General features: G+C 37.4%; 1 protein-coding gene across 1 annotated transcript in view; it reads right to left on the minus strand.

Annotated features, from left to right (window-relative positions):
* Positions 1–22,811, minus strand: part of GABRB1 (gamma-aminobutyric acid type A receptor subunit beta1) — a 354,508-nt gene that overhangs the window by 59,901 nt on the left and 271,796 nt on the right. Inside the window, exon 5 of the mRNA XM_036417178.2 lies at positions 18,864–18,946. Within this exon, the coding sequence (XP_036273071.1) occupies positions 18,864–18,946 (83 nt within the window). The remainder of the gene's footprint in view (positions 1–18,863; positions 18,947–22,811) is intronic.

Below are 22,811 nucleotides of genomic sequence, written 5' to 3' on the forward strand. Positions count from 1 at the left end.
TAAAGTTTCTGAGTCTTTATTACTACACCTACTGCCAGTTCTTCCTTCATGGAGGGGTTGTGAGGATGATATGAATCATGTACTGCATGCAAAGCACGATACCTGGCACATAGTTAGCCTACAATTAGATATAATGTAATAAAACTTTTATTTATAAAAAGATAGTCCTTATTACTCCCTCTGTGCCTATGAATGCACTCTGGTAAGCATAGACATCATTGTCTGGTATACATGAGACATACCAGGCTACTCATTTCTGAGCCTCATTATGGAACCAGAGTCCATCATATATTGTCAGCCATTCTCTCAATCAGAACAGCTGACGGAATCTTCGTGAGGTCACTATTTTTAGCTTTGGAGCTGTTAGAAAATCTACAGGGGATTTACACGGCATTCAACAAATTAGCAAAGGTCATCAAAACAAATCCACTTACTGCATTCATTGGCTGGAAATCCTATCAAACCAGTGGTGTCATATTAAATTAAAGAACTTTTTACTGGAAATATTTCCACAAAAGGATCAAACTTTCTGTTTAAATTGGATTAGGTTTTGTTTAAATTTGCTCCTTTATTGCTATATTTTAAATACACAAATTTTGGTGACAAATCTACTTGTCTCTTATCTGCATCCTCCCCACCATGTGTTCATGTGATTTCTTCCTAGTCTCTCTGTCTGCCCAAGTTTAAGCTCCATCTCTGTCTAAACCATTCCTAAATTCTCTAACCCCTGATCTCAGGTCTGTTTTACTCTTGACCCAGAATAGTCCCCCCCTCCCACCTTTTTAATGTTGGGTGATGTGATTTTGACCTTATTTAGCTTTGAACAAAGGTATTAAATGTGACATTTAGGCTCCTACATTTTTACAGACCTTAATAATACTCATCTCTGCTTGTTGATTCTCCAAGCTTGTGGAGCTGCCATCAACCAGCATGACAGCCTATGTACATCATAGGCACTTGCCAGATATCACACTGTTGAGCTCCTTACTTTCCACATTGCCATAAATAATGTTTGGGAGAAATACTTGAGGACAAGTAATTGATCCATTTCTCTCCATAGCCTGAAGGATGCCTTCGAATTGAGCCAGACCACAAGGCTGCTAGATCTTTCAGCGACATCATTTTGGATTAAATAGAATTGCTCTACTGAATTGTACTTTGGTATTATGCCAATCGACCACACTGATGGATTGTATAAGAAAGAACTAGAGAAACATCAGAGTTCTCTTTTTGAATACCTTGTTGGAGGAATAATACTGTAAATTTGGTTTTGTCTTATGAAAAATCTGAATCTTATAAACTGATTGCGCTTACTTTGCATTTGCCATTTAAAAACTTACTGATAAATCTGGGGCCCATTTCTTTTACTGTATAGTTCAGTTAAAAGAAATAACCCCTAATAAGAGGTATGACTTTATTATTATTTTTGCCCATAGTTTTCCTTTGCCCTGGTCACCACACATGCTTACTTTATTCATTTTGCATTGAAAGTATTTTTTTGTAAAGTGCCTCACATCTTTTGTATAATGAGATGAAGACTAAAAATAAATTCTTGATCTATTTCTTCTATGAATTACAGCAGTTATAGATTCTGGACCATTATTTAGCAATTATTTCTGGCCTTGTGTTCTGCTTTCATTGCTTAATGTCTCCACAATTTGATGTTAAGCCAGAGAATAGTCTTAAATTTTTCTTATATTCTCCCTACTTCCCCCCACACATCCTGGTAGTATAGTAACTCACTGAACATTTAAACCAGATTTCTGCACACAAATATGCTCCTAAATAACTGGCTGTGTGACTTTAACAGTATCATTGAGCTTCACAGGATTTCATTCTCCTCTTCTCTATATGAGAAAACTGGCTTAAATAAACCCCAGTATCTTCTCTTCTTCTAAGATCTGTCTCAACTGCCTGTGTTCCCTAAAAGGATTTTTGCCAGACACAGATATTTCAAAACAGATCTAACTTCATAAGCTACTTATAGATAAGAACGTGACCAGGTGGCCTATTTATTGCAGAGGGTGTTCATGAAAGGACGGGCTCTGTCAAAGGGAGATTTGCTCATTTATTTTTCATTAAACAAAGAAGAGGATAATTTTAGACACCTCAGTTCAGAACATAGCTGGAAGAATAATAACAAGTGGGCAATAAAAATGATTTAGAAGGCTAGGTCTTTTTAAATTCTATAATTTTCATATATAGCAAGTACTGATTGTAGTTCTTTTAATACAAAAGAGACAGTGAAATGCTGTAGAAGGACCCTAAGATGATAGATAAGGCCTACTTTCAAGTCCAACTTGGTCAATAATTAAATCATTTATTTTCCTTTACTGTGTTCTTAGTGTGTGTTTTTTAATGCTCACTCAAGGATATGTTCATTGATTTTTATTTATTATTTTTATATTTTTTTATTGATTTCAGAGAGGAAGAGGAGAGAGAGAGATAGAGAGAGAGATAGAGACATCAATGATGAAAGAAGATTATTGATTGGCTGTTTCCTGCAACCCGGGCAATGTGCCCTGACTGGGAATTGAACCCACAACTTTTTGGTGTAGGAAACAATGCTCCAACTGAGCCACCAGGTTGGGGCTGTCTTTAATTTTTATTAATGAATACAGAAAATTTATTTGCCCATATCTGAAAGATGTTTTGTGAGGGTCAAACAAAACAATGTTAGAGAATACCTTTTAATAAGTACAAAGTGTTATACAAATGTTACGGACTATTGTGATAATTTCCTGAGAGTATGGCTGTGAATCAAGAAATGACATTTGATGTCTCAGTGGGTATCTTGGATTGCTTTTCTGACAAAACTAAATGATTTTTCAAAGTTGGTCATTAAGATGCTGAAGCAATCTTAGACTTTTGATGTTCCTCAAATTAGTGAATGACTCTGTAACAGTGGTTCTCAACCTTTCTAATACCATGACCCTTTAATATAGTTTCTCATGTTGTGGTGACCCCCAACCATAATATTTTTGTTACTACTTCATATCTGTAATTTTTCTACTTTTATGAATCATAATGTAAATGTCTGTGTTTTCTGATTGTCTTACGCAACTGTGCTAGTAGTTCTCAACCTGTGGGATGGAACCCACAGGTTGAGAACTGCTGCTGTAGAGCCTAAGACCATTGGCAGAAGGATGCGTGGGGCAACCAGGCTGGCAGTGGGAGAGTTAGGGGCGATCAGGCAGGCAGGCAGGTGAGCAGTTAGGAGCCAGCAGTCTCGGATTGTGAGAGGGACATCCGATTGCAAGTTGGATTGGAGACGGTGCAGGATGGGCTGAGGAGACCTCCTCCATGAATGAATTTTGTGCACTGGGCCTTTAGTAGTATAATAACTATGTATAGTGCCAGGTGGAAACTTATCAGAGAAATCTCTTTGTAATATTTGTAAATGTCTAAACACTATGCTGTATACTTGAAATAATATAATATTGAATGTCAACTATAATTAAAAAATAAATATAATTTTAAAAAGGAAAAAAAAAAGACCTTTTAAATTCAGTGGACTAAGTCAAGATGGAGCTACAGACTAGAGCAAGGGAAGAAGACAAGAGCCAGTGGTTCAGAATTGCTGAGTGTCCTGGTGGCATTGAACTGATCTTTCCACATCTCAGTGCCTGGTGTTCAAGCTCGTGAAATGTAGACACACTCTAGCGCAAGCATGTCAAACTCTCAGTCTGTGGGACGCCTGACTCATTTATTTGACCCATGTTAGCATTTGAGTTTGATGTGCTTGCTCTAGCATATCTTTCCTTGAGCACTATTAACATTATTGGATTTTCATAATTTTCCTATCAAAACTGTGTGCATATAAATCTGCACATACTCACACACAACACACACCTCTCCACTCTTCTACCCAGGTTTTCTTTTCTTCTGTACACCTGCCACAGCATGGGATGCTTCTGCATAATATTTGTTTTGATTAGTTTCTATTCCCCTAAGATAGCTTGTGAGGTATATCTTGGTAGGAGCTTTGTTTTTCCTAGAACAGTTCATAATACATGATAAGGACTCCAGAAACTCTGTGGGTAAATGAATAAAGTATGAGTCTCTGAATTACTATCCAAGAGGTTTTTTTCTTCATTCTGCTTGATTCCTCAAACCCTTAGCTACAAACTGAACCGTTAAATCTACAAAGAGGATATATTTTTAAGAATATCCTAAAGATGAAAGCTTCACTCACATTTTCCACCTTAAGGAAATGGAGGTTTTATCTATAGTTGTGTAGGAGCCACAGTTCTTCAAATGCAAATAATAAATAATAAATATTTCCTTCCCGGGAATTAGCTAGAGAAACAATGGATCAAATTCTTTGTCACATCACATCCTTATCCATAAAGCAAGTTGAGCAATCATCTGCACAGTGCTTTATCCAACGCACAAAATAATGTTGAAAAGTAGTCTGCTTAACAATGAGATGCACAGGAATATGCTGAAACCAGTAGCTGCATTTAAGCTGCCAATGATAGGGAGAAAGATGTGCCCACAATCTCTTCAAGTGATCCCAAGTTAACCTCAGAGGAACTGAGTCACTGCTCTGTGATCCTGATAAGAAAGTGCATTGGACTTTAATGCTAAGATAAAATATCTGTAGCTACTGGTCCATGATCTAGTTAATAATAATCTTTTGTACAAATGCTACGTTAGGAATTTAGCCTTGGGGAACTATGATATAGTCATCGTGTCAGATTAGAAGTTCTGATGGTGTCTGAAATGGTATCTTCACAATGAACACCTGTATATTATGAGAGGATCAGAAACTTCTGGAAACCTAGAGATAGATAAAAAGAGCCAAGAAGAGTGAGACAAGTAGTTGTTCCTGGCACTCTGTCATCAGCCAGCTCAAGAGCAGGGGAGAAGAGGGCTTTCATTGCTTGGCGATGTACAGAAAGCTTGGCTTTTAGGGGTAAAAGCCAAGAGAGATGGGAGAACATAGTTGGAAATGAAGAGGGGAGAGTGATGAGGACATTGACAGCAACAGTGGGCACAGTCAGATTGATAACAAGTGCAACAAAATGGAGAAAAGCAGCACTTATAACATGCAGAAGTTGGAGCAGATCAGAATTTGGGGGAACAGACATCTGATTGATTGCTCTACACTGATGATAGTTGTGACCACAATTTATTGAGTAGTTAAAATGTGCTAAACATAGTACCAGACACTTTACATGTTATGATGAGGATCTATATGTCTATTCTTTTCCCATCTCCCATCCCTTTATGATCCCTCCACCCCCTATGCCCAGTGAAATGCACAGTCCAGGAGAAGCAAAATCCTCTCTATCCTCAACCTCCTCATCCTCACCACATGCTCTCACCAAAACCTGGCTCTCCCTCACAACGCACCTTAGCCAACAACCCTCTGAAAATACTGGCTGCTTTTCCTCCTGAATCCTGGTATTGGACCTGGGAACTGCATTAAGTGTCTCTGTGCTTCTCACTGTTCCTTCTAGACTACTCTCTCCCTTCTTTCTAAAAACTTCTAACTTTGAGTCTCATGTCATCTTAACTGCTGTCATCTGCCAATCCAAGGTTAACTCCTTTTAGCTTCTGTCCACCTACATGCTCCTGACCTAATTCTTTGTGAATCCAATATGCATATAGATTATTTTTTCTATACACCAGATTTCAATTATTTGATCTCTTTTCCTGAAATGTTCATTTCATCCATTTCACCTTACATAAAAAATTAGATCTTGACTATATCTGAGAAAAAACCTTACCGCAAAAATATGTTTCCCATGTGAGTTCTGTTGAGTTGATATATGACTCAGAGCTGGTGTTCTGTGCCATCTTTGTCATGTGTTAAACTTTCTGCATGCATTCATACCTCCATATATATTCAACATATAGCTCACCTTGAACCAGGTGAGGTCCCCCTGACCTGGATAAATAAGCTTTTCCATGGTCTAAATTTTGAAAATGAGACATCCTATCTCAGCATGGTTTGGCTCAGCATTGCTACTAACATCCTAATAATTCTATACTTATTATTACCATCACCATCACCATCACTATTATTATTATTATTATTATTATTATTATTATTATTATTATTATTTTTCAGCCCCAAATGGAACAAAAATAGAATTTTTAATATTTTTTATGAATGAAATTCTCCTCAAAGTAAAATTTGAAGAAGAGTAACTATGATCAGAAGTCACAATAGCAGAAGGATACTTTTTTTCATGCAACATAGGAAGAAAATTCATTTTTATTAAACTGGCCAGGAAACTGGAAATCCAGCAAATCAGGATTGACCTTTTGATTAGGTTACTAGATAAAAGGTCTGAAGTAAATAATACAGAGGACAATAGGAAGAGTATCATTTCTCATTTCTTGGGGAAGACACTTCTTGATATTTCCAATCTAATAGCAGATGACTATTATGTAAAATATCTTCCTTCTAAAAGAACAAGGTACTGTTTTAGCATAGGTATTATGTATAGCTTTAAAGAGGAAGAGATAAAATAATGGCAGGAACAGTAAGAAGGGGTATGATATGTAGCAAACCCTTATAACTCAGGAATGGATACTGAGTGAGGGCAGGTGACTGGCGAGCCCTCACCATGGCAGTCAGAATGAAGAAGGTAATGAAGAGGTGAACTCTGAGGATCTGGACAATGGCTGAGACTTTGAAGTTAATGATTTATGATAGAGCTAACACTGGTCCTTAAAGAAGATATTAGATTACTTAAAATGAAAACTATGCCAGGAACACACCTCTGACTTGAGTTCTAAGTATACCTAATTGACTAGAGATGGGCATTTTTTGGTTGACACATTGTTTATGTAGATAGGAGCCTTCATCGCTCCTTCTAGACAAACACCCACAAAAAGGCAGGTCTTAAGGTCACCATGGGGATCAGAATGTACATGCCTTACATCTGCCTTTGCTTAGATGAATAATGCTCATAGTCCTGAATCATTAAAAATAATAAATGGTTTTTAGAATTCTCTATTGAGGAAGATTCACATCAAAATAGATAAAGTCTGGGAAACTTGCATTCTTCCGAATGAATGACTCATTAAATCCCAGATAGCTAGCTAGCTGAGGTGGAGCAACATGCCCCCTCCACTAAAAACCTCTCATTAATGGACAGAATCAAGTACCACTATTTTTTTTTTCTTTATTAAAATTAAATCCTTTCCACATATATTCACCCAAGTATTATCTTTAATGTGGACTTCAGAGTACTAATGACATACTGCATCTGGAATCTTCCACATAGAAAATGGCAAGGCACAGAAGTTACACACCGAGGTATTTTATAAAATCTAAAGCTTTTCAAATTCCAGTGTTTTTGGAGTCTTTCAGATAACCTGAAAATGACTTTTCTGCATCAGTTAATTTAAAACTCCAAACTCCTGCAACCAGTGAGTCGAAGGCTTTTAGCTAATTATTTAAATCTCAGTTGGAAGTGAACTGGCTGGATAGATTGAGGAGCATAGGTGAGACAGGCTTTTTTTTTCTTTTCTGTCTTTTACTTACCCCAGAGTCTTACTACTCAGTGTGGTTCATGAACCAATGGCATAGGTATTTTCAGGTAACACATTAGAAATGCCTATTCTTAGGCCCTGGCCCCAGCTCATTAAACCAGAATGCATTTTCATAAGATCCCTTTAAGAACATGAACATTTGACAAGCACCACAGGGAACACATCAGACAAGTGATGGGTTTCTACACTGACAGTTTCTAAGGTATGAGCAGGCAAGCCTTCGGCTCTATTCAGTGACATTTTTTGTCTGAATCGTAGATCTACAGAACCTAAGTACTACGAATACAATCTGCTTAGAATCAGTGCAGGTATTGAATGAGATCTCTGTAACAAATATGCCCTTTTCCACAATCAAATAAGTCTAGTCCATGTTTATGGGACAGAGTGTGGGGAGATAAGAATGATTATAGAAATTATGACTATGTTATTTTTTTATGGGTGAAACAAATAAACTGTGCTTAATTTCAGCTTGATTAAACTAGTCCTGGAAAGCCTGTTGCTATGCACTCATCCAAATGTAAATTTTAACTAGCCCTTTTCTTTATTTAACATGATAAAAAGAGAATGTTACTAAAAGTGTTTGATGTCTTCTCTCTCTAAAGTGGAAAACTCCATTTACCACAGACAGTATCATTATACAAATTAATGTTTCATTAATTGCATTTCTATTAATACATGGTATTCATATTGGGGCTTTTAAAATAGAGTTGTGTCTTATAACAACTTGAACAATTATTACATGGATTTAAATATCTGGTTGAAGCACTCAGTGCCAATGAAAAGCAGAGTCTACTGGTCTACCTAGTTATTTCAAGGTACGCACTTTTAAATAGAAAGAAAAAAAAAATGGAGCCTTCTGTCAGGAAGGATAAAAGAAAGAGTAGTTTAAATGTTCTCCTTTGATCATTTCAGTGATTTCTTTCTTTGAAAATCATGCTATTTTCTGTTCTCTGCTGTACTTTCTTCTCTTATTTCTGTTTCCATTCTGTTTCCCATTTAGAGAACTGGGTCTATCAGAAAAAGAGAGGAGCAAGAATTCAAAGCATGATAGCTTTCAAGCAGTGTCTGTCAAACTTGGCTGCATATTAAAATCACCTGGAAAGCTTAAAGAATGCTTTCAAGGGCACCTTCCACAAATTCTCTTTTTGGTCCAGGTTGGGATCATGGTATCAATATTTTATAAAAGCTCCCTTTAAAAATATTTGATCTGAAAGAGAAGAATAAAGAAATTTAAATGAAGAAATTGATACCTAAATGAAAACTAACACATGGTTCCTTTCTGAATGTGGTTCACAGAAAAATCCAAGACAAGACCCCACATAAGAATATGTCCATTTCCAAGATTATAGATGTCTATGCAATAAAATTAAGAGAAATGAATGGTTTTTGAAACTATAGCACCACTGCAGTCAGTCAGGCCTAGCACAATCCTAAAATCATGTGGGAAGTAGTATCTGTAAACATCTAGAAGAGAAAGGATTTTTGACCATTGTGTGATCTGTTGCAGGTAGAAGTGACCTGGTAAAATAATGGTTATCCTTAAATTATATCAAAGTTCAGTTAAATTGGCAAGAATGTCAGAAAGTAAATGCTCATGTAGAAACTGAATTGAGAGAAGGACCAATTAAAACTTGCTTTGTTCTCAGGTGAGATCTTTTCATAATGACCCAACACACACACAGTGGGAAAGATGGAGAGAAGAGTTTTATGAAGACACTATGGAGAAGTTTTCTTAATAGGCTTTCCTACATGGGCTAAATTTTAGACATTCAAGTCAGATTGCTTAAGTTCAAATCCCATTTGGACCACTAGTTTTGTGACTTGAAGAAATTATTACTATGTTGGTGCTTTGATTTCCTGTGTAAAATAGAGTTTTGGGGAAGATTCAATGGGACATCCTTGTTAAGTGTCTGGCCCATCTATATAATAAAAGCCCAAGAGACCATTATGGCAGAATGACCAGAACAACCAGTCCCTATGATGCACACTCACCACCAGGAGGCAGATGATCAACACAGTAGCTGCCTCCTGGTGGTTAGTGCGCTCCCACAGGGGGAGTGCTGCCCAGCCAGCACTCTCCCCGCTCCAGGGCAGCGGTAAGGAGCAGTGGACTAAGCGGTAAGGATTAGACACGTGGTAAAAGGAGCAAGGGGCCAGGAACTGCAAGAGGGGCAGTCCCCCAGTGCATGGATTTTGTGCAGTGGGCCTCCTAGTAATACTATATAGTCAATAAATATTAGCTGTCATTATTATCAAGTTTTGACCCCCAGTGAACCAAAGCCTTCAGTTTAACAAGAGTGTCTCGTTCTTGAAGATTAAAATTCCATTATAAAATGTCTCTTTACCTGTTTGGTTAATATTAAGACCTTTATGTAAAGCAATAGCTTTGTTTTGACTTCCCCTTAAGAAGTTAGCATCAAAATAGCCATTCATCAGAGAACCATGGAGAGAAGAAATTTCAGAAATCCAAATGTATAAATCTGAGATATCCTCATTATCTAGACAGCCACTTACCCAGGCATGGAAAACAAACTTAAACTGTCATAGGGCTCAAGTGAACAGTTATGAGGCTAACTTTATCGTCAAGTTGATTGCAAAACTAATTTTCATAAAAGGAACTCCATTCCTTCACTGGCTTTTATTTTATAACTTAAAAAGATCAGAGATTTTTCAGGAAGAGTGTTTTTTTACAGTTTCAAAGAAGCACTCTAGAAAAAAAAAATAAATTAATTCAGAAAATATTTCCTCCTTCCCTACACCCACTCATCTGCTCATCAAAAAAAGCTACAGGCGTTAAAATTCATTAACATTTCTATAAACATAAATGTGAAATACTCGTTTTCATTAAGTATTCTACTGAATATGGCAAAATCAAATTTATTTAAGGAGATATCCAATGCTGCTAATTCCTTTGACAATGGGGACATAAAGCAAGGAAAGCCATGAATCATTCATAAGGTTCAATTTGCTTCTGTTATTTTTGGTGTTTAGCATCCATGAATAGAAAGTGTGCGGCATGTTGTAGATGCTATTTTTAAATTACTTCAGATCAGAATTAATGATTTGGCAGGCAGCAATAAAGTAATGATTCAAAGGTTTTGCTGGTAATTGTCCTATATTTCATATTTTCTTGTGAGTATTTATATGTTCATGTATTTGTAACATCTTTGCTATATTATAATATCCTTTATAAACCAGGATTACTTTAGAACCATTATTTTAGGCAAGCACATAAAGTAACTAACTAGCAATGCAAACTAAATTGAATAAGCTCCCAGAATTTCAGATTTTGGGGCTGAAAGAGATCTTTAAGGTTATATAATGAACTGGCATCTCAATGAGGAATGTCTTCTACATTCATGCTGGTCGGTGGCCATTTCCAAATAGTTGAAGAGTTTCTGAGAAGGGAAGTCTTTCTTAAAAAGGGACTGATTTCGTGAATGTGTATCTTGGTTCATTGGAAAGTATTTTTCTTAAATTCAACATCTACCTTCCTGTAACTTCTGCCCACCTGCCCGCTCAGCTGCTGCTGTGACACTAGCACTTAGCATACAGAGAACATGTAGTTATCAGGTGAGAAATGCTAGTTGAACTAAATTGAATTGAACGGGTTCAAATCCAGTATTGAGTGGGCTACTTTTATGTATCAATTCGAGTGAGCCACAAAGTGCCTCCATATTGGATCCAACCTTCTTCCTGCTCCTGAGAGGGTGCTTTTGGAAGGGATTAACCTTTAATAAGACAGTAGACGGAGTAAAGTAGATTGCCTTCCCTAATGTGGGCAGGCCTTATCCAGTTAGTTGAAGGCTTGAATAAAACAGAAAGATTGACCTTCAGAGTAAGAGAGAATTCCTCCTGCCTGCCTGCCTTTGAATTGTGACAAATCAGCTTTTTCCTGCTTCAGACTCAAATGGAAACATGGGTCCTTCCTGGATCTCAAGCTCCCTGGCCTTCAAACTAGACCTGCACTGTCATTGCTCTAGTTTGCCAACTTACTGTGCAGATTTGGGATTTATCAGTCTCTATAATTACATGAGCAAATTCTTTATAAACCCTCTCTCTCTCTCTCTCTCTCTCTCTCTCTCTCTCTCTCTCTCTCTCTCTCTCTCCCCTCTTTTCTTCTCTCCCTCCCTCTCTCTCCCCTCCCCCAATCCTACTGTTTATGTTTCTCTGGAAAATCCTAATACACTGGCCAGCACCAAACCTAAGATTTTTCTTTTATGTGATAGCATTTAAAGCATTCAACAATGGCTATTATTCCTCCATAAATTTTCCCCCAAGATAGCTTGGTATCCTCCTCTAAAGGAAATTACTTTAATGCAGTATTAAGAACTGGACACAGTTATCCACATGTGGCTTTATAAGGACAGACTTTTATAGACTACTGCTGCCTCATATCTGGACAATATACTTATTTTGATTTGATTTCCAAGTGTTAATGTAACACAGTATTATAAATAGAACTCAGCATTTCAACTGCGAAAATCACATTTTTCACAGAAAATTTTCCATAGTTAAGACACATTTTTTTATTACTATTTTATTTTTTATTTTTTGTGAACATGAAAACATTAAAATCAACACAATGACAATATCCTGCAACTAAAAGATAGATTGAGTGGGTGATTCACTAAATTGAACACATTAAGACAATGCCTAAGTTAAAAGTTTCCAAATCATTTTTTTAAAACAAGCTATAAATATAAAAATAACCAGGTATCACTAAATGGTACCTTTGTTCAATAAATTGGTTGTAGTTCAGGTAGAAGGAATATAGACAGTCAATGGGTCAAATGAAACAAAAATTAGTGTTGTGAAGGCCTGGGGTGGGGGCAGGAGTAGGGCAGAGTGGGTCAGTGGGGAGAGGGAGGGAGGAAAGGGGACATCTGTAATACTTTCAACAATAAAGATATATTTTAAAAAAATAAAACAAAAATTCATAGGGATTTATCAAATTTACCAGCACATCAAAATTCCTAAATATTTCCATATCTGGCTCTTAGTTGACACATTTATAATCTTGAGCTCTGAGATAATCTTGAAGTGCAAATATAAAATTATACAAATGAAAGCCTATTTTATGACAAGTAAAAGAACCCATGCCTTAAATCTTATCTGAGAACATGAAAACCAGACATCTATCTTAGACTTAAAAGACTTGAGAAGTTTGGAGCTAAGAAATTTAGCATAAATTCACTCCAAAAATTTATTATTAAATACTACCCTAAGTTTTGATTATTCTTGTGAGCAAAGTAATGATCCTTTTAAAAAACAGGTTTTATTATAATCCACAGAAGGAAGAAAAAATAAACATACAAACATATAAATGCTACATGGGAAGCTAACAGAATTTGGAGATAATAACTCGGTACATAATTTAGATTGGATTCTCAAAGGCCTCTTATTGGCGATGTCGTTTTAGGGGAGAATTGAAGGATGAGACGAGAAAAGGCAAAATAACCATAACGGATAAAAGCAATTCAGCCATTCATTCTATCTTGCAGGTAGAACGAATGGTATTTGACAATAGATTAGAATGGAGGAGTATAAGGGAGATGTCAACAATTAGTGCAAGGATTCTGACTGGATACTGAGATTGAGGAGACTGGGAATAAAACTCATTTGGGAAGGAAAATTATAGTTAACTTTTGAGCAAACTAAGATGCCTTTGAGACATAAAAATAGACATGCCAAGAAGAGTGCTATGTACCTCGTCTGGGGCTTAGAATATAACTGAGCTGGAGGTATATATTTGGGGACAATGGGAATAAAGATGGTAGGTAAGGAGAGGTGATCTTTCTGAGAACAGTATTAGTGGAGGTGAGAGATGGGTAGACTTGTTCCAAATTACAGTGGGCTGAGAGGAAGTTGAGGCACTGGACAACAGATATAGAACATTATTCCAAGTAGCTTGAAGGAAAGGAAAGTAATTATGAAAAGCTTAAGGGGAGCTATAGGGGGAGAATAGAAGTGTTTGATAATGAGAAGAGTTTGAACTTGTTTTTAGGCTCTGAATAAAGGGCCAGCCAGAGGGTGAGATTGAGGATCTAAGTGATCAGGGGGTAGAGTATGTGTGAATCTGAAAAAAAAAAAAATTCTCAGAGGAGGAAGGCAAATGGAATCCTGAGCACAGAGGCCAAGGTCAGGCTATAATAAAAGAAGTAGGAGTACCTCTTCCTCTGAAATACAGAGGGCTAGCTTAGAATTGGTGAAGGTACAAGGAAGTTTAGAACAAGATGGGTGAGCCCACTGAGAGATTTCAGGCCTGAAATGGCTTCTACTGCTTTGGGGTATAGTGACAAGTGACACAATCTTGTACTGAGAGGATGAGATCAGGGTCAATATCTTCCTCCATTGTTGCTGCAAAGAATTGGAAAAGGCACCTGAATCCTCCATGATCGTTATCCCAAGTCATTCTATATCTACATGCAGCTCGTGGATATCAAACCTTTACATGATAGCTATATTGATTTCAAATTCCAAATCTTCTTAGTACTAAATTTCTTGATCAATTTTTCTATGTGCCATTAACTGTTTTTATAGCATCTCAGGGCTAGAAAGCTATTGACCTGCTCCAAGTTCAACTAAAATTTCTATTTAACAAGGCTTTATAACCTTTCCAATTTTATTTGATTAGATGACATTTTAAAAAAGCAAAACATCTTTAATTTTTTTCCTCAAAAGACCTAACCAAGCGAAATATTGCCCCATCCTTGGGATTGTGATGGAAGAGAATTGTGATGGAAAACTAGTGCATTTTGTACAGTAGGTAACGTTTCTACTCTATTGTTCACAAAAGTATAAACGGTTCAACTTTACTTTGGTGGAATGTCTACTTTATCATTCATATTTCCCAATATACATGACAGCCTCTCATTTTTAATCACTTTAAAGTTCAGTTATAGGCTTCATATATTCAGGGAAGGCTATTTCAGCAAATAAAGCAACACATGTTTCTTCATGAAGAGTAAAAAAACAATGAATAACAGATTCTGTATTTATTAGTATTTAACAACATATTGATTATGTGCTTATGCAGGAAACAAGCAAAGCTCATTTTGAACTCCATAGTGTTGTCATATGTAACTTCGTTGCTTGGAATTATTTATTTTAATACTTAAGATCTCTTTACGTTGATTTATCTATTGTTAAGAAGGGATACATTTTAACTAAAATATTAAAGCTAAACAATGTCGTCATTTGAGGCCTTTATGTGTTTTCTGTTTGTTTGTTTGTTTTTTAGTTAACATGAATGGAATCAAGGACTATCTGGCTTTCTGCATCCACAGACTACCCTCTCTTGCAGTTGCAATCATTTGACCTTTGACCTAGAAGCCAGCTCTGCCTCAGCTTCTGGGCTCTCTTTTAACCTGCATTAGGGATAATTCTAGGAAATACAGACCAATCTTTGGTTGACTCAGCATCCTCAACCTAGCTGCGAGTGGCTCCAACAGGTGCTGCCCTTCTAATTGTTGATATTCAGCTTCCTTACTCAGCTGCTGATTGCAGGATTCTATGACAATAAGAGTACCTTGGTTTAAAGCCCCACTTCACCACTGTCCTTGGTTTGGGTAAGTTATTTCACTTTCTGAGCTTCAGATACATTATCTCTCAAAAGTTGGTAGAAATATTTATGTTACTGTTATACTAATACCTAGCTTTGGTCTGGCAAATACAAGGCAGTTCTGTGATTCCCCCCCCCCCCACCCTTTCTCTCAAATTCCTGTCTTTATAAACTCCTCATTACACAGATTCTTACAGACCCCAGTCTCTGCTTTGCTTTAGGTAAATATCTGTAGGGACTAGAGTTCTGTGACCTGCTGTTGGGTCACTTGAATGATGGCCACCATCTGTCTGCAATTCTACCTATTAGCTGACTTGAGGGTTCCAGAGACCTGCCTCATCCATCTGTCCAGACAGCTGATGTCATATTACTGAATTTCCTCATGACTCCATATGCCTGAGTCACCACCTGTTGCCTGACACCATATTTTATAATTATTTTGGAGTATCTAGCTGTTCTCCCATCCCTGCCACATGAAACTTATATTTTATTTCTTCCTCATCTATAGTTTTGTTTTGGTCATTATATGATATAATAGATGGACCTCAAAGTCATCTACTTCCTAAATATGAATAAAGTTAATTGCCTACTTAAAGAAAAATCTCCTCCTACCCAATAAAAGAGTAACATGCAAATTAACCATCACTCTGCTCCACAAGCCACACCCACAAGTCAATCAGAGTAAGTATGCAAATTAACCCCAACCAAGATGGCTGCAGCCACAGAGGAGGTAGGCTTGGGTTTCTCTGGCAATGGAAGAAGCCAAGCTTTCTGCCTGCCCTAGCCAGCCTAAGCCTCCACTCAAGGCTACAAAGTTTCAATCATAGAAGGTAAACAAATCCAAACAGAAATGGCTGCCACCACAAAGCAAGCAGGGGGCTTGGCTCCACTCCAGGCTACAAAGTTTCAATTGTAGAAAGTAAATATATCCCAGATTCCAGGGCTTCTGCTTGGGTCGCTGGGGGGCATGGCTGGTCTGCAAACCACCACAGGCCCCTCGCCCAGGCCACTCCATGCCCCAAGGGAACCCCCACCCTGATCCGGGATACCCTTCAGGGCAAACCAGCTTGCCTTCACCCATGCAGCAGGTCCATAGCCTATGTAATAAAAGTGTAATATGCAGATTGACCAACACACCAACACACAATATGGCTGTCCCATGTGGTAAAAGATCCTGCCCCTATGTGGACACAAAATGTCCACCACAAGATGGTCATCAGGGGAGAACAGTTGGGAGGGACCAGGCCTGCAAAGAGGGGCAGTTGAGTGGGACCAGGCCTGCAAGGGAGGGTAGTTGAAGGTGATGAACCCTGCAGGAGAGGGCAGTTAGGGGTGACCAGGCCAGCAGAGGAGGGAAGTTGGGGGCAAATGGGCTGGCAGGGGAGCAGTTAGACATCAATCAGGCTGGCATGGGAGTGGTTAGTGGGTGATCAGGCTGGCAGGCAGAAGCAGTTAGGGGCAATCAGGAAGGCAGGCAGGTGAGCAGTTGGGAGTCAGCAGTCCTGGATGGTGAGAGGGATCCCAGATTGGAGAGGGTGCAGGCTGGGCTGAGGGACATCCCCTCCCCCCCAACCCCATGCATGAATTTTGTGCACTCGGCCTGTAGTAACTTATAATAATAGAAAAATTCAATATGTATTATAAAATAAAAATGCATTTCAGGAGATAATAAATCCTGATAATTTTAGCACTTGATAATTTGCAACACAGAATAGTGAATTCAAGGACTTTTCAAATTCACTACTTCTTTAGGTGACTGATGTAAATAAACCATAAGGTCTTTGAATTTTGAGAGGATGTATCCTACTACTGTCCAGAAAAGTAAAGGTAAAAGATCACAGTCCATGGAAGAGATGCCAAGGGTAAAAGGCAATCCATAAGAAGCAGCCCATGCTGACCTCTTTCCATGACAGTTCCAAAAGCTGGTGGTTCACTTGCATAGCTTACGTTCTGCCTTATTTATGAACTATTACTGGCCATTAAAAATGATTGTCTTCGTATTTCATTTTTACCTTTTGAATTTGGTTGTCATTTAAATCCAAAGTCATCACAATCACATAGAAACAGCTATCAACCGGCTTACTTATATAATGCATTTTAAAAATTAGAATATTTCTTAAAGAATAGCTCATGGATTTTCTTATTCATTCTAGTTTTAGTGGCAGTATATCACCATCTATGTCTGAATCTATATCTATATCTACATAAGTATGTTTATCTATTTCTATGTTTATATTCAGTAAAAGTAGAAAATTAATGTAATCCTATATACTAATAAAAACTTAATATGATGTGTCCCATTGTCCAGTTGTCTGTTCAACCAATCAAAGTGTAATATGCTAATGACATGATAAGGCTGCCCAACTGCTCACTATGATGTGCACTGACCACCAGGGGGCAGATGCTCTAACTGGTAGGTTAGCTTGTTGCTGGGGTCCAGCCAATTGGGACTGAATATGACAGGCCAAAGATGCTCTGGAGCCCTCCCACAGTCCCTCTCTGCCTCACCAAACTCCTGCATCCTTCCCAGGCCCTGATCTTGCATCACTGGATTCCTCAGCCTCGCCTGTGCCCTCTTGCAATCCCTCAGGGGATGTCGGAGAGTCGGTTTGGCCTGATCCTGCTCAATGCAGAAACTGCCCCCTGGTGGTCAGTGCGCTCCCACAGGGTGAGCGCTGCTCAACCAGAAGCCAGGCTCATGGCTGGTAAACACAGCAGTGGTGGTGGGAGCCTCTCCCACCTCCATGACAGAGCTAAGGATGTCTGACTACTAAGCTGTCAGTCAGACATACCTCGAGGACTCCCAGACTGCTAGAGGGCACAGGCCAGACTGAGAGAACCCCCTGTCCCCCTCCAAGTGCATAAATTTCATGCATTGGGCCTCTAGTTCATTAATAATCAGATAATTAGGAGTACAATACTATATTTACTGGTATTCTTTAATAATACTATGAGGTCACCTGAATTTTTCCCATTTTCTTTTACTCTTTTGATGTTTAGATCTGCGAAGAATTTTAGATGATTTAAGTAATTATCTTGTCTATTTCTCACATTACAGTAAGTGGCATTGTAATACTCTGAATTTACTACTGCACCTTTCTGTGTCCCTTAAAACCAGGAAATGGCCTAGGTCTGGTTTTCACAATAAATGGACTTAAATGCCTGCTGTTGATGGCTATGAAACAATGATACAAAGTCAATAACATTAAGTTTCAGTGACTAAAATACTCAAATTGTTAAGAAAGCAATCAATGAAAACAGCCCATGAAGATAAACCAAAATCAGTCACTAGACCTGAAACATAGCAAGTCTTTGGTCCAATGCACCAGCATCATGAAGGTTTGTTCTTCCTATGAAGAAAGACAGAAGTGCACAAGACCCTACCATAGTGTTTTTCTGAAACACAACAATTTATAATCCTCCTATCAAATCAAAAACAATCTCTTAAAAGTCTTTACAATCTAAAATATCCCCCCCACCCCCTTGTTAATGCAGTTTGGGTGTTAGAACACCTTTGGAGAAACTCCACTCTGAAAAGGAGGTAGCATGAGTTTATCAATTGTCCTGCTAAACTAAGTAGACTTTTCTTCATGGTTCAAAAATTTAACTGCATTGAAATGAACTTGAAGCCACCAATATAAGGGGAAATGTCACTAATGTTGGAAACCCTTAAAAAGTTGGCAGCATAGTATAGCTGAAAATATCCTGTCACCTCTTCAACAGGAGGTGGAATGTAATTGGGGCAAGCAAGCACCTCCCTTTCCATTCCCCCGTCCAAGTAACTCACAACTTTCAATTTCCAGAGTGCAGTTTTGTTCATCCAGAGGATATCTTCGTAGATCCATCATACATGCAGCTGTGGTTGTGATTCTGTCAGGATGAGAGAGAGAAAGACAGCATCATAAGGATGATGGCTTCCGTTTCCAGGCTTCCCAGCCCTGAATCATGTTACCAGTGGGCATAAAAATTTTGTGGTTAAATTTTTTGAAGGCAGGCAGATTGAATTTGAGTCTGTGTTTGCTGCTAACTAGTCTTGTGAGCCTGGGCTATTTAATTGAGCTCTATGAGCCTCAGTCCCCTTATCTATCATTACACCTACTACACAGGATGAATGGCAGAGAGAGGAGTGCTCCACAAATGCTGGTCATTATTATAGCTATTTTTATCCCAGAGCCCTTCCTAAAGCATCCTGGCAATGTCTCTGCCAGTATCTTCAACAAGTCCTGCCTATGAGTAGGTCATCTATTGTACATTATGCATCAAAGCCTACCATCATCTGCTACAACCTAATAATAAAACAACAACAAAATATGTCCTCCATAACTTTCAGTGCCTAACACTACCCACTATTAGAGAGATTTGTCAGATTCATCTCTGAGACCCTGGTCCACCTATACTCAATGTAACTAGGAAAGAAACACTACTTTACGATTAGTGTTCATACCACATAGTCACCAACTCCAGTTGAGCTTATGTTTTTATTCAAACCCAAAAACCCTGACTCTAGATATCTCACCTGGGTTTCCATTATCCCTCCATTTTCACTTGCCTGGGCTATAGAATCTGAGAGTAACTGAAATTCCTAGGCTATCCACTCTTAAAAACAATGCATATACTATGGAATTGAAAAAGTGCTTTTTGTTTTTTAAAAAATTGCAAGGTCTTCTCTCACTAAAGTAATGTGTGATCATAATGTAAAAAATTCAAAATATTCAAATTTAATAATAGAACAATTCCTTGCTATTTTAATTCCCAGGAACCATAACACTGAAAATTTTCCATGAATATTCCATGTACAAATAGGAGCACAGTTATATCTTCTTCTTATAAGACAACTTCTTAGACAGCTGTCTACCTGCTCTAAAGCTTTCTTGTTTTCATTAACATTGCACCTTGGAATTGGTTTTATATCAAGTAAATAATAAGCTGTCTTAAAATTTTTACTGCGATATGTTCAGTTTTATGGGAATACCATACTTTATATTCCCAGTCATCTTTTGATTGACATTTACACTGTTTTCTGTCTTTTAATTTTGCTTTGTTTTGTTTTAAATATATTTTATTGATTTCACAAAGAGAAAGAGAGAGGGATAGAGAGCTAGAACATCAATTGAAGAGAAACATCGATCAGCCACCTTCTGCACACCCCCACTGGGGATATGCCCGCAACCAAGGTACATGCCCTTGACCGGAATCGAACCTGGGACCTTTCAGTTTGCAGGCCAATGCTCTATCCACTGAGCCAAACTGGTTAGGGCCTGTGTTTTAGTTTTATAAATGAAGATGTGTTGAACATACTGGTATACCCTACTACATGGAAGGAGTTGGTTGGAAAAAGGTATATGCATTGTAAGTTTTGTCACATTGCCCTTGGTAGAGGTTGTGCCAATTTATGCTTCCACTAACAGAGTATCTAAATTTGACAAAGTACTCTTCATTCCTGTTTTTTGAGGCTGCCAAGGTGACTTATTGTTTTGGTCATGTGTGTTAGCCTAACAGGAACCTTCTTCTTAAAAACACTGTTAACAAAAGACCCTAATCCTTTCCAATTTCTCTCAGAATTTCCTTATGAAAAATTAGAGTTCACAGGATGAGCATTGGGGATATTTTAGTTTGAAGACTTTCATGGACAGGATATTGGTCAATGTAATCAGATTTATTTGAGCAATAGGCAAAAGCAAAATAAATAAATAAATAAATTCAGGTTCAATTTATAAAAACATTTATTCAAAGTGTTTTACAAAAATTTTAAAGACTAGTTATATTCCAGAATTTAGCACATGAAATAATTTTATTAGATTCTTTATTGATTCCTGCTCTTATAATTACATGAATTGATTAATGTTTTTACTTAAAAATATATTGCTTATTTTTTGTTTTCTGAAAATACAATTTCACAAGCTTATTTTTATGGCCTACAAGTATTTTAAAACACCCTAATGAGACAACACAATATTTTAAGAATATTTTAGAAATTATATATCTACCCTACTATAGTCTTTGTTTAACAGCTTCTTATGAGTAAAAGGATCATGAAAATTATCTGTAAACTAGAATCCCAGCACATGAAATCGCATGGCCCCACTGTGCTTGCAGCCCCACCCAGGTCTTTGGTCATTATGGCGTTAGAGCCATGAGATTTTTATATATATATATAGATTACTAACGTGTGTCAAGTCCTATGACCCTATAACTTAGCCAGTGGATAATTTTCCCCCACAAGGGACATTTGACAACATCTGTAGACATTTTTGATTGTCAGGCTGGTAGTGGAGGCCTGATACTTGCATCTAGTTGGTGGAGGCCAGGGATTCTACATAACATCATGCGATGACCAGGAAATCCCCCAACAGTAAAGAATGATCTGTTTCAAAAGGTCAGTAGTGCCAAGGTTGAGAAATTTGGCTTAATGGTGGTTTTCAAATCATTTCCTTTGAGGGAAACATTAATGAAACAAAATCTTAAATAGAAACTCAATCTATAAAAATAGAAATAAAATAAGTAAAAAGAGTATTCTGTTAATATAAAATTATCTTTTAAGTTCAATGTTGACATCTATTTTAATGAGCACACAAATGTGGAAGCAGGAATTATAATTAAGGCCTTAAATCTCCCTGTGCAGCAATATTTTTTCTGTTGAATTTTATTAGTATAGTATTGAGAAAATCCTAATAGTGAAAAATTTGTTTCTAAAAATCTTACAAAACCAGTCATAAGCTACCCTGAATTGGGTTAAAAAAAAAATCCATATCTATGTGCCTCTGTGATCAATGACATCTTTCTAAATCAGTAAGCTCCTGCCAGAGATCAACTACCACATTCATAGGTAGTTGATCTCTGGCAGGAGCTTACTGATGTGTTAAAAGGAAGCATTACTTGCTTCAAAGCAAAAATTCTCTATGCTCTGCATAAATTTAACCTGGCTGCATAAGTTAATATTGTGATGGTCTTGGATGCATTAAAATCTACATAGGACACTATATAGTGTACTTGTTTTTTTTTAATTATAGTTTTAAATAATTTTAACATTTTAACATAGAATTAGAATGAAATATTATTTGTGGGGCTGTTAATGAGCTTTAGAGATACTTGAAAATAGCATTTGACTCCCATTGTTCAGCATATCTCAGTTAATTGACCTCATTTTCAGACAGGTGTCATCTGATTAATTAACCACATCACATAAAAATCAGGACATGCCTTGAAATCTTATGCTGAACCACTGATTCACATGTTGTGAAACTCTGGAGTTTTTACAAAGCAATTTGAAAAGCTAACAAAGTCTTGTATGTAAAATGAATAAATAATGTCTCATGTGCATGGATCCTACAGTTGCGAGTAATTAAAAAAAAAAACACCCAACTTTTGGAAAGCACAACAGGACTTACTATTGCTATCTGTTATGATCAATCCATTCAGGAATCAATAGATAAAATAAATCTAATTGCTATTATCTTGGGAAATCATACATCACACTATGTCCATGACTTGATATTTTTTCAATTATGATAAACTGGACAAGTTAGTTTCTCTTGCCTTAAATCCTATTATGATACCAAGAAAAGCTGAGTAATCCTAACTCAGAAAGGAAGGGAATCAAGGCAGCTCCAAGAAATTGAGCTGTAGGATGTGCCCGACTTCCTCTGGAAATCTCTGAGGTTAGTAAAACATTTTCCTTCTTGGGATCTATTTGCTCCTAATGTACAATTCCCCAGAGTATTTCCTTGGTTCAACT

This window comes from Pipistrellus kuhlii, unplaced genomic scaffold, assembly GCF_014108245.1.
Source record: "Pipistrellus kuhlii isolate mPipKuh1 unplaced genomic scaffold, mPipKuh1.p scaffold_m20_p_1, whole genome shotgun sequence".
Lineage (NCBI taxonomy): Eukaryota > Metazoa > Chordata > Mammalia > Chiroptera > Vespertilionidae > Pipistrellus > Pipistrellus kuhlii.